The sequence below is a fragment of the Mobula birostris genome, chromosome 5, assembly GCF_030028105.1.
Source record: "Mobula birostris isolate sMobBir1 chromosome 5, sMobBir1.hap1, whole genome shotgun sequence".
Taxonomy (NCBI): domain Eukaryota; kingdom Metazoa; phylum Chordata; class Chondrichthyes; order Myliobatiformes; family Myliobatidae; genus Mobula; species Mobula birostris.
This window is the reverse complement of record NC_092374.1, coordinates 73,280,303-73,299,177: the sequence shown is the minus strand read 5'-3', so window position 1 is coordinate 73,299,177 and position 18,875 is coordinate 73,280,303. Positions and strand designations below refer to the sequence as shown.

General features: G+C 38.0%; 1 protein-coding gene across 5 annotated transcripts in view; it reads left to right on the top strand.

The window, feature by feature from the left end:
- LOC140197769 (SWI/SNF-related matrix-associated actin-dependent regulator of chromatin subfamily E member 1-related-like) overlaps positions 1–18,635 on the top strand; it is a 56,522-nt gene extending 37,887 nt beyond the window's left edge. For all 5 annotated transcript variants that reach the window (XM_072258207.1, XM_072258204.1, XM_072258205.1 and 2 more), the window contains 3 exons: positions 973–1,188; positions 13,216–13,351; positions 14,445–18,635. In XM_072258207.1, coding sequence (XP_072114308.1) covers positions 973–1,188; positions 13,216–13,351; positions 14,445–14,457 — 365 coding nt within the window. In that variant the 3' untranslated portion in view covers positions 14,458–18,635. The remainder of the gene's footprint in view (positions 1–972; positions 1,189–13,215; positions 13,352–14,444) is intronic.
- Positions 18,636–18,875: the final 240 nt, after the last annotated feature.

Here is an 18,875-nt window from a genome sequence, read left to right as displayed (position 1 = left end):
GACAGAATCACCAACACAGAGGTTCTGCAGCAGGCTGACACCTCCAGCATCCACGCACTACTCAGCTATAACAGCCTCAGATGGTTGGGCCGCGCCAAACAGATGGACCACGGATTCATTCCCAAGGACGTGCTGCATGGTGAACTGAATGAGAGTTACCATCCACGAAGAAGACCATGCCTCCGCTACAGGCATGTCTGCAAGTGCCTCGTGAAGCTGGCAGGCATCAACCTCAACACATGGGAGGAAGCAGTTGAAAACCAGACAGCATGGTGGGCCGCAGTCAGAAGTGGTGTACAACATGCTGAGATAGCAAGGACCAACATGCTCACCCACAAGAGAGCCAGAAGAAAAGCCAGAGCTGCATCACCCTGAGCACCTTCCTCCTTCACCTGCAGACTGTCACTCTAGAGTGACGCTGTACAGCCACTTTAGAAAGTGCAAATAGCCCCAAGAGCCATTAGAAAAAGTGTCACACCATCGTCTCTCAAGATGTACGATGCCACTGCCAATGACTTAATGTAATTTTCTTTCTTATATATGTTTATAGTAATTTATAGTTACTATTGTGTAATGTTGCCACAGGATAGCAAGTTTCACAACTAATGCCAGTGATATTAAACCTGATTCTGATCGATCCAGTAATAATGCTTCCCATAACTTTCTAATACTTCCCGGTGTAAATCAGCAAAAAGACTATCTACCATATGTGATCTTAACGTCAAATAAAAATGTAAGATGCTGAAAGTACAGGTGCCAGGAGCTTGTGTTTTGCCTAGTGATCATTTATCAGAGTTCCATGCTTAAATGATTCTTGATCTTAAAAATAAAAATTTCACTCACATTTGCAGACAGAGTGGAGGTATTTGAGCAAATATACGATGTTCCAGTGTGTTGTGGGACTCTTCAATATTAAGGGAACCAGATCTTGAAAAGCAAATTAAACTTATTGTTTTTTGAATTGTTTTACAGCTCGAGAAGCAGAGTTGAGAAAGTTACGAAAGACAAATATCGAATATGAAGAGCAGAATGCAGTCTTGCAGAAACACATTGACAATATGAGAAGTGCTAAAGAGAAACTGGAGGAGGAGCTGGCTGAAGAACAAAGCCAAAATGCAAATCTACACAAGCATCTTGACAATTTACGGCAAATGTTAACAGCTAGTTTCACTGATGTCTCACTGCCAGGTCAGAAGAATATGTTGTTGTAAGCAGAGAATCTATCCACCACACATTTGCAGCCTATCAGAAAATGTTTTGAAGCTGAAGATTCTGTGACCTATTTGGATGAATTAGTTGGTTTAGTTCAGTGGTTGATTTAGTACAGTGTGTGGACTAAAATATTGATGCCAGTTTCACAAGAGAAAACCACCTTACTTTTGCTTAAGACAAAATCAGTGCATGGAATTTTATTCATGTGGCTAGTGGTAGAGTAAATCAAAACTTGAATAGGAAAAGATTTTTTTTTAATGAAATATGATTTCTATGGATTGATCCTGTAAGTAATTTAGTACTTTGAAAGAAATGTATCAATTTCTTTAATGTTAAGATACAGATTTAAACAGTCATCACAATTCATTCATTATGTGGTGTGGGCGATCATGGTCTTTTTATGACCGTGATTGGTCTTGGCAAATTTTTCTACAGAGGTGGTTTGCCATTGCCGCCTTCTGGTCAGTGTCTTTACAAGATGGATGACCCCAGCCATTATCAATACTCTTCAGAGGTTGTATGCCTGGCATCTGTGGTTCCATAACCAGGACTTGTGATGTGCACCAGCTGCTCGTAAGGCCATCCACCTCTTGCTCCCATGTCTTCACATAACCCTTGTCGGCGGCTGAGCAGATGCTACACCTTGCCCAAGGGTGGCAAGTGGAGGGAAGGAGTACCTAACACCTCCTTTGGTACAGACGTATCTCTGCCTCAGCTCACCTCACCTCACAATTATTCAGTATTATAGCAGTTTTTTACTTTAATTTTAATGCAAAATTTTTCTGCTTAAGCTTTTGATGTGAAGTTTTTTCTTTTGGATATAGCTATGAATTTTCAATTTATTTCCATTATGTTCAATTAATAATTTGATTCTAATTAACAAGAAGTGAATGGTTAATAGTAAACGAGGCTAATTTATTAATTATTAAACAACACATTAAGATATTGCAAAAGTATTTTGTATAGTACGCAGCTACGTTTTAACGATAAAAGGATGAAAATTCACATGTAGTCGATGAAAAGGATAAGAGAATGCTTCAGATAATTATAGAATTTAATATGTGAGGGTCTTTGATGTTGTAGAACAAGAAGTAAAGAAATAGTTTACTTCTGCCTCTCTATGTTTTCCATATTATATAGCTCTATTCTGAAAGCAAAGGAGTATTTTGCAAATATGCTGCTGCTCTTGCAGAAACAGCAAAAGCATGTAATTAGATAGAATCTTTAACGAAGAGCCTCAAAAAGCACTTTAATGGATCATATTAATGGGGATCCAGCTAGGTTGTGAGCTCTGGTGTGGTGGATGATCATGGCTTGGTGCAATTAAGAATGAACTGAATTTAAGATGGTGAAAGAAGTCTGGCCAGGAGTGGATCGCAATATTCTATTCCCGGAGCATAGGTGGGTGTCTGACAGAAGATCATATGTGAGGATATGTAAATGTGCCCTAGTAGAGGATATGAGAGTACCAATCCATTTACAAAATTTTACTCAATTCCAAATTATATAGATTACGAACAAATTGGGTTTAGCTTTAGACAACAAAAAAATAAAGTCTTTTCTCAGGGAAACTGAGCTCAGGTGGTATCTAAAAACAATGGGGTAGATCTTTTACAGTCGAGGATTTGTTAGTTATCTAGTTCCTGAATCATGCTGTTTTTTTACTACTTTGCTGAGGGCACTGTCTTCTGCTGGGTCCACGGTGCGTGACAGCAGAATCAGATTCAGGTTTATTATCATCAGCACATGTTATGAAATTTGTTAACTCAGCAGCTGCAGTTCAATGCAATACATAATAACATAGGGAAAAAAAATGTAAATCAATTAAGTGTGTATTAGATTAAAAATAATGCAAAACAGATAATATTAAAAAAGTGAAGTAATGTTCATGGGGTCAGTGTCCATTTTGGAATTGGATGGCAGAGGGGAAAAAGCTGTTTCTGAATCGCTGAGTATGTGCCTTCAGGCTTCTGTATGTCCTTCCTGATGGTAACAATGAGAAGAGAGCATAGGGCTTCTTTCTCACTAGTCCCAGAGTCATAGAAAAGTACACACAGAAACAGGCCCTTTGGCCCATCGAGTTTATGCTGAACCATTTAAATTGCCCTCTCCCATTCCTGTTGCTATAGCTAGTATCCAGCCAGAGTGACAGGAATTTCATTGGTAGTGCTGAGGCCTAGGATCACTGGATTTAGACATGCAATTTAAGTAGAGTGCATATGACTCTCGCTCGCAATTACTCCAGGTCTATTAAAATTTATATCCAAATAGTTAAGTTTTTTTTTCAGGAGAGTTTTAGTAGATTAGTGCACAAACAAGCAATTAAAATATTTGTACTAACTTAATTAAATCAAGTAAAAATTCCTTATTTCTCCAGGCGGCTGATTTCTGCCATTGGTTTCAATGGACTCACTGTATTTATGCCAAGGCAATCTGGCATGGCTTCAGTGAGTAAATTTCCAAGTGTGGCATCTGGGATAGCAGCAGATGCATCTGCTCCTTCATTGGACTCTGAAGATCTCAGGAGAACATTTTTGCTGGTTGCCTTTAATCTTCTTAATGTTCCTAATGAAGGAAATTTTGGCTTAATAGGGAGTAAATGTCAGACAAGCAGTGAATACCTTAAAGTGAGATATCAATGTACTTGAAACCAGAGTAAAATTGATTTTCATGGTAATTAAACCTGTGACAGTGACAATTTTCCTGTATTTAATACAGGAAGAAATATAGTAGAAGCAGGAGGAAACACTTGGCTCTTCATGCCTGGTCAGCCATTCCATTAAACATGACTAATGTTTCACTTGCTTATTAACTCTTCCTGCATTTCTTGAGTACTCTTAAATATTGTGAACAACTTTCTCCCCGGGAGCTCTAATTGTCAAAACCACCCTTCCCAAATGTGTGACACATAATCCTGCACATGTTTTCATCCATTAACTAATCTCAGTCTGTGCCAGAAGTGAACTGGCAGGGATGTAGGATTGTTAGTGGACGAAAAATTCTGTGTGCTCTGTCCAGTACCTTGTCCTGGTCTTTCTGAAACCCCATATAGCCATACTCCAGTGGCTTGCCCTTTCTGAAAAACCTCTTAATAGATTTTTGAAACATGAACAACCTTGTTATTTCATGTTAATTTTACCCAGTTCTATTATTGTTACACAAGTGCTTGTCACCACTCCCTTAATAATGCAATCCAGTATTTTTCCTCACTATGGATGTTAGGCTAACTTATCTATAGTAACATACACAAAATGCTGTTGGAACTCAGCAGATCAAGCAGCTTCTATGGAAATGAATAAATAGACAGTGTGTCGGGCCAAGACCCTTCTTCAGGACTGAGAAGGAAGGGGGAAGACACCAGAATAAAAAGTTGGAAGGGGAAGGGAAGGAGGCTAGTTAGAAGGTTACATATGAAACCAGGTAGGTGGAAAAGGTATAGGGCTTGAGAGGAAGGAATCTGATAGGAGAGGAGATTGAACCATGGGAGGAAGGGAAGGAGGTGGTAGGAGGCCAGAGTGGGGAATAGAAGAATAGAGGTGGTGGAGGGGAATATTTTTACTGGAAGGAGAAATCGGTATTCATGTCATTAGGTTGGAGGCTTCCTAGATGGAATATAAGGTGTTGCTCCTCCACCCTGAGGGTAGCATCATCACAAGAAACTGTTTATTCATTTCCATTGATGCTGCCTGACCTGCTGAATCCCTCCAACATTTTGTTTATGTTGCTTTGGAATTCCAGCATCTTAAGAATTTTGTGTGTTTTTGATCTATAGTACTTCTTATTCCTTTCTTGAATTTGGGATTACATTTGAATTGAGTTGACTTTATTTCTTACATCCTTCACCTACATGAAGAGTGAAAATCTTTATGTTACCTCTCCATCTAAATGTACAATGTGCAATCATATAAAAATTTATGTTAAATAGGGGCAGTCAATATAACATAGAAATACACTGAAATCAGCATGAGTTAATCAGTCTGATTGCCTGGTGGAAGGAGCTGTCCCGGAGCCTGTTGGTCCTGGCTTTTCTGCTGTGGTACCGTTTCCCAGGTGGTAGCAGCTGGAAGAGATTGTGGTTGGGGTACCTCAGGTCCCCAGTGATCCTACAGGCCCTTTTTATACACCTGTCTTTATAAATGTCCTGAATCATGGGAAGTTCACAACTACAGATACGCTGGGCTGTCTGCACCTCTTTCTGCAGAATCCTGCAATTAAGGGAGGTACAGTTCCCATACCAGGCAGTGATACAGCCAGTCAGGATACTCTCAACTGTGCCCCTGTAGAGAGTCTTTAGGATTTGGGGGCCCATATCAAACTTCCTCAACCATCTGAGGTGAAAGAAGTGCTGTTGTGCCTTTTTCACCACACAGCTAGTGTGTACAGACCACGTGAGGTCCTCAGTGATGTGGATGCCGAGGAACTTAAAGGTGTTTACCCTCTCGACCCCAGATCCTTCGAAGTCAATAGGGGTTAGCCCGTCTCCATTCCTCTTGTAATCCACAACCAGCTCCTTTGTTCTTGCAATATTGAGGGAGAGGTTGTTTTCTTGGCACCACTGTGTCAAAGAGATGACTTCTTCCCTGTAGGCCACCTCGTTATTAGGCCAATCAATGTAGTGTCGTCAGCAAATTTAATTAGCAGATTGGAGCTGTAGGTGGCGACACAATCATGGGTATACAGGGAGTAAAGGAGGGGACTTAGTACGTAGCCCTGAGGGGCTCCTGTGTTGAGAGCCAGAGGTGTGGAGGCGAGGGAGCCCATTCTTATCACCTGCCAGCGATCTGACAGGAAGTCCAGGGTTCAGCTGCACAAGGCAGGGTCAAAGCCAAGATCTTTGACCTTCCATTCCAGAACCTAAGCAATTTTGGATGATGACAATCACTATATCCACTATATACGATAGCACCGCTTTCATTGTTGAGCTGTTGGTAATCAGCTCTATTTTATGGTTTCATTAATTTTTGCAAAACTTTTAAAAGCTAAATTCCTTGCCAATATCCTGTAGACTTGGTAATATTGAAGCTAGTATTGCTGCAATTTAATAAATTGCATTTGGAAAATGGAGAATTTTACTTAGCAGATTTAGGGAATTATTGCAGAGCAGTAAGAGCCGCACACACATTCATTGAGCAATTTGGATCCATTTCATAACATAATGCTGTTGACTTGGAAAGCAACCTGATCCTTTATGAGACATGGTCATCATTAAATTCAAGAAGACTTGTGCTTGAAAGCCTGTCTTTAGGAACTATACCCATTACCTGAAATTAAAAAACCATTGGAATAAATAATTGAAATTAAGTAAGTGAACAAGAGTAGGCAATTTGACTCTTCCTGCTTGTTCCAGATATCTTGTTTAACCTTTCACTTAGTTTAATTATTTCCTAGGTTTTTTCAATTTATTGTTTTCATCATTAGATACAAGAAAGCAACATAATTGATAGATATGATTTCTAATAGAGGGACAGATGTAGAATAACTTAGAAACAAAAGAGAATTACTTATCCTCAGTGTTTTTTATTTGCAGACTTAAAATAAGGTGGTGAAATTTTAATAACTCCAGTGGAATGTGTGAGAATGAAGGAAGTTACTAATCTTCTTTTGATCAGTGCAAAATTTGTCTGGGCAGAAGTTGCCACTGGCTATCTTTAGGTTCAACAATAGGTTTTTTTCCAGAAATGAGTAGAGGTTATACCTTAATTATCTGATAAATCAGAAATTCAGCCCAGTTCTGAAACAATTTTAATTAAATTAGTGTCTCAACAATTTAACAAGCAAAAGCATAGGCAAGATTTTTTTTAATGAGTGGGTTTCCTTTTGCAATTTTTCTGATTTGCCAATGTTTAAAATAACTTGAACAAATTGCCTAGCGCTACAAATTGAAAATATATTTCACATCTCGAAGTGTGATTGGTTTTCACATTCTCTCCAAAAAGAAGCCCAAATAGATAATATAGAAACAAGAAATTTCTAAACAATGTCAATATCCTCTATATGTTTTGAAAAGTAAATTGGTAGTGAAGAAGGGGAATGTGGATCACTAAAGTCATGTAATGGTAGGACTTGTTAAAGTGCTGAAATGGCTAACACAGGGATGGGAGCAGGGGCATAGTTTTAAAGTGCTTGGAATTTAATACAAGGGGGATGTCAGAGGTAAGTTTTTCACACAGAGTGGTGGGTGCATGGAATGCACTGCCAGTGATGGTGGTAGAGATAGATACAATAGGGTCTTTTAAGAGACTTTTAGATAGGTACATGGAGCTTAGAAAAATTAGAGGGCTATGCGGTAGGGTAATTCTAGGCAGTTTCCAGAGTAAGTTACATGGTCGGCACAACATTGTGGGCCAAAAGGCCTGTATGGCTGTAAATTTCTACGTCTCTATATTTTTAACAGCCAATAAATATCTATTCACAATGGTGAAAAGGGCAAAATACCACCTATATAAGAAAACTTAAATGCAAAGAAAAGCCTGGTGCATTTATTTTTTTTTAGAAAAGAAGGTAGCAATGTGAATAATGAGATTTAAGATAATACTGGAAATGCTCAACATTTTAGGCCCTGTTTGTGGGAACCAACATTTCCGTTTGAAGAGCCTTTGTCGGGGACTTAGATATGCAGGTCTCCAGAATCAAGGATGGTTTGAATTGAGTATTTAAAAGAAAAAGTTGCGAATGTATTAACTGAGTTTTAAAGTTGATACGTGTCCCAGTTATTTTTGTAAGGATATAGAAAGTGAGTAAATAGGGCATCTCAATTTAACATGGATTTATGACTGTGGTAGAATTGAAAATTAGTGAGTGACTCAACACTTGGACAAGTTTGAATTAATCAAAGAATATGAATTTATAAAGGGCGGATCATATGTAACAAATTCAGAAATGTTTGAAGAGATAGTTTGTGTAACAGAAATTAGATTAGATTAGATTATGAGGACACTCAGTCCTCGTTTATGGTCATTTAGAAATGCATGCATTAAAAAATGATACAACGTTCCTCCAGAATGATGTCACAAGAAAACACAGGACAAACCAAGACTAAAACTGACAAAACCACATAATTATAACATATAGTTACAACAGTGCAAAGCAATACCATAATTTGATAAAGAACAGACCATAGGCACGGTTAAAAAAAAGTCTCAAAGTCCCGATAGGCTCATCATCTCACGCAGGCGGCAGAAGGGAGGAACTCTCCCTGCCATGAACCTCCAAGCACCACCAACTTGCCGATGCAGCACCATTGGAAGCACCCGACCACAGCGGACTCTGAGTCCGTCCGAAAACTTCGAGGCTCCGACCAGCCCCTCCGACACAGCTTCTCTGAGCACCATCCTGTACCGAGCGCTTCAACCCCGCCCCGACCACCAAGCAACAAGCAAGGCTGAGGATGGTTTGAGAGTATCTCCGGATGTTTTTATTTATTCATTTCTGGGATTTGGGTACTGCTAGAATGCCCAACTTTTATTATTTATATGCATTATTGAACTTCTGCAGTCCTTCAGATACAGTTATTTCCCCAGATTTACTAAATAGCGATTTTCAGTGTTGATATCCTGAGGCGCTTAAGAGCTATTTTCATATCAGAGTGCTTACAATGTTGAGCTGCTACCTTTTTCTTGGAAGGACAGGTGGCAGGTTTCAAAAGAGCTTTCAAAGTACACAGAGCATGTACTTGCAGAGCATTGTGTAATTAGCTGTGTAGATGATTGTGCAGTGTTCGAAGGTGCCAATTAAGCCAATTTTTTTTTTCTGGATGCTTCCTGAGTGTTGTGGAGCTGCACTCATTGCCCATGCAAGGGGTATTTTAGCATACTTTTGTGCCTGTAGATAATGAAAAGTTCTTGGAGTACCAGAGGGTGAACATTTGCCACGTGGTTGGTTCACTTGTATTTTGGTCAATGTTGACTCTCATGATATTGCTAGTGATAAGTCGACTTGACCGTGATATTCAGTAGTATTATCAAGGGCACTTGGCTACAATTTGGGCAATTGTCAGGTTCTTATTTGATGGACATGTTCTTAAGTGAAGGTCTTGACTGGAAACAGTGACTCTCCACTTCCGTCTATAGATGATTGCTGACTCGCTGAGTTCCTCCAGAAATTTATTTTTGTTAAAGCTTTATGCACTTTAAATCAGGGTTGATCCCCTGGATTGACAGTAATGGTAAAGGAGAGATTTCCTGGACCATGAGGTTACAGCTGGAAATTGTTTGGGCTGCTGCTGATGGTCTAAGGAGGGAGTGTTTGGGAAGCTGAAAAGTCTGAAAGTAGGTAAGTTACCTGGACCAGACGTACTACACCCAGGGTTCGGAACGAGGTAGCTGAAGAGTTTATGGGGCATTAGTAGTGACCTTTCAAGAATCGTTGGACTATGGAATGGTTTTGGAAGACCATGAAGTTGTAAATGTCAATCCACACTTTAAAAAGGGAGGGAGGGAGGCAGAAGAAAGAAAATTATAAGTCACTCAGCCAAACTTCAGTGGTTGGGAAGGTGTTCAAGTCCATTATTAAGGATGAGTTTTGGGGGTACTGGGGGGCACATGATAAAATAGGCCAAATTCAGCATGATTTCTCAAAGGGGAAATCTTGACTGACAAATCGATTGAAATTCTTTGAGGAAATAACAGGCTGGATAAAGAAGAGTCAGTGGATATTGTTTACTTGGATTTTCAGAAGGCCTTTAACAAGATGCTGCACATAAGGCTACTGGACAAGATAAGAGTCCATTGTATTACAAGAAAGATACTAGCACGGATAGCCGATTGGTTGTCTGGCAGGAGGCAAAGAGTGGGAATTACTTTATTGTCGCCAAACGATTGATACTAGAGCGTACAATCATCACAGCGATATTTGATTCTACACTTTACGCTCCCTGGATTACAAATCGATAGTAAATATTAAAAATTTAAATTATAAATCATAAATAGAAAAGGGAAAGTAAGGTAGTGCAAAAAATAAAGCAAGAGGCAGGTCCGGATATTTGGAGGGTACGGCCCAGATCCGGGTCAGGATCTGTTCAGCAGTCTTATCACAGTTGGAAAGAAGCTGTTCCCAAATCTGGCAGTACGAGTCTTCAAGCTCCTGAGCCTTCTCCCCAAGGGAAGAGGGACGAAAAGTGCGTTGGCTGGGTGGGTTGTGTCCTTGATTATCCTGGCAGCACTGCTCCGACAGCGTGCAGTGTAAAGTGAGTCCAAGGACAGAAGATTGGTTTATGTGATGTGCTGGGCTGTGTTCACGATCTTCTGCAGCTTCTTCCGGTCTTGGAGGGGACAACTTCTGTACTAGGTTGTGATACACCCAAGAAGAATGCTTTCTACGGTGCATCTATAAAAATTAGTTAGCGTTTTAGGGGACAGGCCAAATTTCTTTAGCTTTCTCAGGATGTAAAGGCGCTGGTGGGCCTTCTTGGCAGTGGACTGTGCTTGGTTGGACCAAGTCAGGTCATTTGTGATATTGACCCCGAGGAACTTAAAGCTTTTGACCTGTTCCACTTGCGCACCACCGATGTAAATTGGGTCGTGCGGTTCGCGACTCCTTCTGAAGTCAACAACCAATTCCTTTGTCCTGCTGACATTGAGGGATGGGTTATTGTCTTCGCACCAGGTTCTTAATTTCCCCTCTGTACTCAAACTCATCATTACCCGAGATACAGCCTACAATTGTGTCATCAACAAACTTATATATTCAGTTTGATGGAAACCTGGCTACACAATCATGGGTGTACAGTGAGTACAGCAGGAGGCTGAGTACACAGCCTTGTGGGGCACCGGTGCTCAGAGTGATTGGAGAGGAGAGCTTGTCCCCTATTTTTACAGCCTGGGTCCTGTCTGTGAGGAAGTTGTAGATCCAGCTGCAGATCTGAGTGCTAAGGCCCAGGTTCTGGAGCTTAGGGATCAGTTTATTTGAAATGATGGTATTAAAGGCAGAGCTGTAGTCAATGAAAAGGAGCCTTACGTATGCGTCTTTATTCTCCAGGTGTTCTAAGAAGGAATGTAGGGCCAGAGAGATGGCATCTGCCGTTGACCTGTTGCTCCGGTAGACTAATTGCAAAGCGTTGAGGTTGACTGGTAGGGAGCATCTTCTGGTTGGCTGCTGGCGACTGGGGCAGAATTCAGTGTTGGGACCATTTCTTTTCATGTTATATGTCAATGATTTAGATGATGGAATTGATAAGTTTGTGGTCAAGTTTGTAGATGATACAAAGGTTTGATGGAGGGGTAGGTAGTGTTGAGGAAGCAGAGTCTGCAGAATGACAGATTAGGAGAATAGACAAAAAATTGGCAGATGGGATACAGTGTAGGGAAGTGTATGGTCATACACTTTGATAGAAGGAATAAATGTGTAGACGATTTTCTAAATGGGGCAAAAAATTTTTAAAAAGTCAGAGGTGCAAGGGTGCATGGGAATCCTCGTGCGGGATTCCTAAAGGTTAACTTGCAGGTTGAGTCGGTGGTAAGGAAGGCAAATGCAATGTTAGCATTAATTTCGAGAGGAATAGAATATAAAAGCGAGGATGTTATGCTGAGGTTTTATAAGGCATTGATCAGACCACACTTGGAGTATTGAGATCAGTTTTGGGGCCCTTGTTTAAGGATGGATGTGCTGGCATTGGAAAGGATCCAGAGGAGGTTCATCAGAATGATCCTGGAATGAAAGGCTTGGTTCTGGGCCTGTACTTGCTGGAGTTTAGAAGAATGGGAGCGGGGGGGAGGATCTCATTGAAAACTATCAAATATAGAAAAGCTTAGACAGGTTGGATGTGGAGAGGATGTTTCCTATTGTGAGTGAGTCTAGGAACAGAGGGCACACGCTCAGAATAGAAGGACGTCCATTTAGAACAGAGGTGAGGATTTTTTTTAGCCAGAGGGCAGTGAATCTGTGGAATATAGTCATTGGCTATATTTAAAGTGGAGGTTAAAAGGTTCTTGAATATTCAGGGTGTCAAAGGTTATGATGGTAGGAGACTGACATTGAGAGGAATAGTAAATCAGCTGTGATGGAATAGCAAAGCAGACTCAATGGGCTGAGTGGCCTCATTCAGCTCATGGTCTTATCACCTCATGATGTCTACTTATGTACAGTACACTAGATGAGTGGTTTTATCTGTGGTATATGATGGGATATGTTGGGATAGCGAATAAAATATTTTTAGTGTAGAATTGGGACAAATGTGTATTTGATGGTCAACATGGATTTGATAGGCTGAGAGCCTGTTTGTGTGCTGTATATTTTGATGTCTGCTCCTATCTGCATCTTCAGGCAGCTCAGTTGTGAGCAAGGATTTATCTCTGTCTCTTAGCCACACCATTGTCACTAACGTCAATCTTTCTTGGTACCTACCCTCGCACAAAAATTCTCTTCAATTTCGTTCCTCCCCCTTTGTTAGATTATTAGATGTTCTTACCTCTGATGAAACTGATACCCAGTGTTCCTAGCATTTTCTGTTTTATTTCTCTTCCAAAATCTTGAGTAGTGAATGTCTAATTGCCACAAATAACCAAGTAATTAGATCAGTTGTTTAACTAGAAGTGGGTACCCTGTGAGATGTGTACCTATCTCAAAATTTATACTTGCACGTACTACATCCATGCCGTGTTTTGTATATTTTGGGCATATTGGTCATAATCTGTCAACGACTAATTTGTATTTGGTTTTCCTTGATTAGATAAATTGTAGTTAGTAAACAACCTATCAAAGAGAGTTTACATTGCAAATAAGTTTCAGCAAATGCATTGTATATTAAACATCTGTCAAATTTTATCATGATATTTGAAGTGCTTTACTTTTCAGAAAATATGATCAACAACTTAATTTTCAAACTAATTGTTAAATTCTGATATGTTCCATGTGGGAAATAATACATATACAGGAAGACTAGGAAATGTTGAGAAAAATGTATAAAGTTATATCAGATATATATAATTTTTCAGGAAACCAGTGAAATTTATTTGCTTTTCTATTAATATGTAGCAGGACATCATTTGTTCTTTCCTCACTCTGTAGGAAGTGGAGAAAGTGTGACAGTTGACACAATTGATTCGTTTATGACAAAACTGCATAGTATCATAGACAACAACCCTCAGCAGAATGAAAAGCTTGTGAAGAAGGTCCAGGAGATAGTCAGCAGCCTAGACAGCAGGTAAATATGTGAAAGTGTGGAAAGTAAATCATATTTGTTGCTGTCCGTATTTGTGTAATTTAGAGGAATGCGGACTGTGCAAGGGTAATATTTTTTACTTTTTTGTTTAACAAAGCTTTATTTTTATATGTTAAATTATATACTCCTTGTAGTTTTCAGCAATATTAATACTTTCCACTTTCTACTACTCATTTTCTAGCATCAAGAATTAGAAATTTACAAAGGAATTTCTTGTCTTTTTTTGATCCTTGGAAAGCCAGATAAGACCCTTGTCATTCAGTGGTTCATTGCTACAGCAGATTGGCCCAAGGGAAATGTCAAAACCACAAACTCTTTTGTGTCACTTTTAGCAAATATTAAATTTCTTTAAATGCAAGATGTAATAAATAGTAATTCCTATTGGAAATACTGTATGGCGTATCTGAAATAACATCTTTGTTCAGAATGGGTACGATGCTTCTGCCATTATTTTATTAGTACTAAAACAAAAATAGTCTTAAATGTGGAGGTGCAGCTGTTGACAAATTACATAGTGGAAATTATAAAAACTGTGCTAGATTATGATTTTTGTAAAAAAGAAAAATCACTGTAACATGAACTTATTCAACATGGCCACTAATTCACTCTCATTCTTAGCTAATGGGTAAGATCTAAATGTATGTTTTCAGTTCTCTTTTATTTTGTGTCATGTAGTGTTGAAAAAATATATGATGAAAAGGTTTTGGTGTTACTTTAAAAGTTACTTTTGAAGGGAAACTCTGTAGCTCATCTAGTTCCCCATGTATTGGAGAACATTTGTTACCCACAATATCACCATAACATTTAGCACCACTGTTAGATTGACATTTAGAGTGTTGCAAATGTTAGTTGATTAAGAGTAAGCCTTTTGCCTCCTTGTACCTTGTAATCTATTTCACTTTGTTTTCTTTCTGACAATATGAATTTTCCTGAGGACAGTATTAATTCTGTTAAGGTAATTGCTTCATCTGACACACCAGATCACTGGGGTTTTGTACCACCCTTAGAAATGACCAGTGATTGAGAAATCTGTTTTATGTTAGTGATCTGATCAAATTGTGTTTTCTCGTTTTAGTGATGGACCTTAAAACACGAGGAACTTCATCAGCGAATAAGGTTCAGTGATCCATGTTAGCTGACATCCCAAGTTCCTTTATCTTTCTAAACTTTATAATGTTTTCTGTAACTCCATGAAGAAGGTAAAACTTTTATTTTGGAGTACGGTGCAATTATGGAGAACTACATTTCTACATCATTCAAGATTAAAGTAAGCATATTGAACTCTTTGTCAACTATGGCATCATGCGGGTTGTGACCTCCGAGTTGATTTTTCTAGTTTTTATTAACTTTTATAATTAGTATGTCTTTGTGCATGCATAGTCTATAGATTTAGAAACTGCATTGTAAAATTTACTGCCATTTTGTTATGACTAAATTATGTTTGTATTAATGTTTTGTAGACAAATGTGAAATACTATGTTAGTAAAGGAAGCTAGAGTTTGGTTTGAAAGCAGCCGTGAAGGGAGGGATGTAGGCAGTGCCATTTCCACTTCAATGTAGTCATGCTTACAGCCAATAAATATAAGCTAATGATGATTTAACTTCTTGGAGTCAGCTTCAGAGAAAAAAATCTGGTAAGATGAAATTCATCACAAACTCAGTTCTTTAGGAGACGTGCAGGGTTATTTTCTTTTAGATTTAATTTTTTTGGGGAAAATGTGTTTATCTTGAAACTAGAATTGAGTTTTCTTCCTGGGTACAGTAGCAACTGTTTACATGTTTGGGTATTGTGTTTAGAAAGCCTCATATTCTAGGTTATTTTGTGAAATGATATATAGACCCTTGGTAACAACATAAAGTTATGTCTGGTGTAGTATCTCAATGTTATTGGCCCCGCTATCTTGAAGTAATAAGAAATGCATCTTGGTTTAACTATACTGGGGTTATTAGCATATTTCAGTAATAAATCTTAAATCAGTAGGAAGCTACCTTGTATACTCATGCATACTGTGAGGCAAACTTATTATTTCACTGTTTCAATTTAAATTATATTTCTTAAACTGACACACCTGGAAGTGATTATGTTATAGAGGGAGGATTACATTAAAAGAATGTATATTTCTGCCTGAATATTTGAGATTTGTTTAAACCCACTGAGTATTGTCAGACAACTGTTATCAAGTGTGCAGCTGCTTGGAAATGTTACCTGAAAGGAAGAAGTCTGCAGCACATTGCTGAAGATCTTCGAGGCAAAATGCATGACAAATCACCACAGAGAGAGCCAAAGCTATTTGACATTTCAGAGTTTGGTCTATTGAATCAAAACCACATGCAAACCTGTTATATCTTGGTAAAGTTCTGCTGCCGTTAATCAAAACATGCCGTATCCTGTTGAATCAAAACCATATGCATATTGTTATATCTTGGTAAAGTACTGCTGCCACTAATCAAAATACGCTGTATCCTATTGAATCAAAATCACATGCAAACCTGTTATATCTTGGTAAAGTACTGCTGCCGTTAATCAAAACATGCCGTATTCTATTGAATCGAAACCACATGCATACTCTTATATCTTGGTAAAGTTATGCTGCTGTTAATCAAAACATGATGTATCCTATTGAATCAAAACCATATGCAAACCTGTTATATCTTGGTAAAGTACTGCTACCGTTAATCAAATACGCCGTATCCTATTGAATCAAAACCACATGCAAACCTGTTATATGTTGGTAAAGTACTGCTACCGTTAATCAAAATATGCGGTATCCTATTGAATCAAAACCACATGCAAACCTGTTATATCTTGGTAAAGTACTGCTGCCGTTAATCAAAATACGCAGTGTCCATTTGAATCAAAACCACATGCAAACCTGTTATTTCTTGGTAAAGTACTGCTGCCGTTAAATCAAAATACGCCGTTTCCTATTGAAGCTTCATTTGTTTTTCTCCTGGAGTATGCATTTCATCAAAAAAATATTATAGGACATTTTTATGGATTTTTTTCATCTGTATAATTTCCTATACCAATGACATTGAGGCTAATTTTAAGGCATCTAATCTCATTTCATTCAGATCCATCAAAGAGCAAAGATTAGGGATCAGAAATACTGCTTTGGTGGTGAAAAGTAATAGGATCTCATAAAACAGTGATGTTTCTTGTCAGAACCCTTGGCGAAAATCCAAACCTCCTCCTATGCATGACATCCAGAAGTAGGAAAATAGGGATTTCATTCTTGAGGAAAGACTTAAGATAGAATGCTCTTAAATGTTGCAATGAAATGTTAACAAAAGCTGTTAATTCTTGTATAACAATCTTCACAGCCGTAATAGAGTAAAATCCACATATTATCTTATTGGATTCTTTCCAATGATTGCTAATTGGGCAGTTGAAAGAAATATTGGGATTCGTACAGCAAAATATTTCTTAACTCTGGTAGAGTGCTGTAGGTCTGATATAAAATGAGTGGTGTGAGATATCACTTGTGTATCATGGATTATTAAAACCAAATGGAAGTAGAACAGAGCTGTTCTGTAAAGGGAATATAAGGGGAAGAAGAAGAAAGCCCTTAACTCCGAGTGGAGTCATTGGGACGCCGTCATGACGGTGTTTTTTTTTAGCAGGCTTTCTTATTTTTACAAGGCCGAGTTGCTAGCTCGATGCTCAACCCAGCACAGATGGAAAGCATGCAAGGGAGCTGGCTGGATTCGAACTTGGGAGCCTTCGCTCCAAAATCTGGCGCTGATGCCACTACACCACCAGCCGGCTAGTAAAAGGGGAAGATAGCTAATTATTTTGGTTATTTTCTTTTATCTATTCTTGAATGTTAACATGAAATTGTTATTGACACTACATTTTATTGCTCTATGGAATGTTTGCAATTTGGATTTATTTATGTAGCTGCAAAATTTTACCATTTGTATTGTATAATACTGCTATGATCAGTTTAAAATGCTATCATTCAAATTACAGAAAGACAGTAAACCATACAACATTTTGCTGCTTTTTGTACTTCTAATAGCATTTCTACTACCTACATCTTCATGTTTTTTTAAAAATTCAGTACAATCGTTATTTTCCTTTTTAAGTAATATTGCCTGCTTGAAATCCACTTTATAAAATAAATAATGTTCAAGTTTTGTCAAAAACACTATTTACCAATCATCACTTTGAAACATCAAAAAACTTTAAAAATCCATACATGGTCTGTCCTGGAGAAGGTGATTATTTTGGAATTGTAACTAAGTAGTCTGTTGCTCCCTTTCCATGGTCAATATCTATCATTAATAAGGTATTTAAGTATTTATGCATTATTTCAACTGATACACTAGTCAGGTCAAAATGACTTCATCCAACCTTTTATATTAAAATTATTCAACATCTTGCTGGCACCCAGAATTACATTTGCCTGTTATGGCTTTTCACATAGATTAGAATCTACTTCAGTGTTCATATTTACTTTGTGAAACAACAAATTTCCTCTTTTTATCCTTGAGTATAAAGCATCATCAGTATGTAAGTCATTTGTAAAAGGAAATAGGTGATATGTAGCACATAAATATCCCCATTAAACTTTTTTGTTTATAGGTAAATAGAAAATCAGATAGGCTGTATCATAGTATGTGAAGCACACTTTTCAAAGTGTACCATCCAGTTAATGATTTAGCTCCAATTGTTGAAAAGGCAAATATGCCCCTTGTTGTTTGGGTTTTTCCCATTAGTTTTGTATCCTAACACTTGTAGTTTTCTGTTCTTGACAATCTTTAACATCTTCCTTGTGTCTATTTTCGAAGTCATTTGGGTGCATGCAGCTTCAAATCTTGTGTTGATTTAATAGGATGATGGTTATTGTCATGAAAATGTTTTGATGCCTCTAGGTTAAAGGATGAGGGCAGAACAGCTGATAGTAGGTTGCAATATGTTTACTCTGCTCCTTTGTATGGAAATGACAAAAGGAAGCCTTAGCTACATAGCAAAAAACATGTTTGTGATGATAGTGAAATCTTTGGGATCAGTTGTATCGTCTCAAGGATTTATAATGTTATATTTCTATTTAGTAGGGATGCCATTAAGTTTTGTGATTTGATGTACTGTGTTCAGACTGTATCGCATTAGATTAATTCCATTAAGTAATTTCATTTCCCTCAGTAAATTTGTATTGTCCAAATTAACTACCTGTTTTTATCTGCAAACTTTGTATATTAATTTAATTATGTAGATCAGTTTGTTGATAAAATGTAGCAATCGGATATGTAACACGCAATAAACATCTGATATTGTTTTGTCTCAATAGTCTAATTGTGTATTTTTAAAGGAACTTTTGGTGAGCTAAATGTCGTAAACATGGGCCAAAGAGTTCAAACTATTATTGAAAGAAGAGTTTTCTGAAAGAGATTCATATACATTTGTTATCTTCAGATTGTCTCAATGTGTTTTGGGACTAATTAAAATTGTTGGTGATTAGGATAATATTGAGAAGTAAAGCTGAGATAAAATATCAATTAT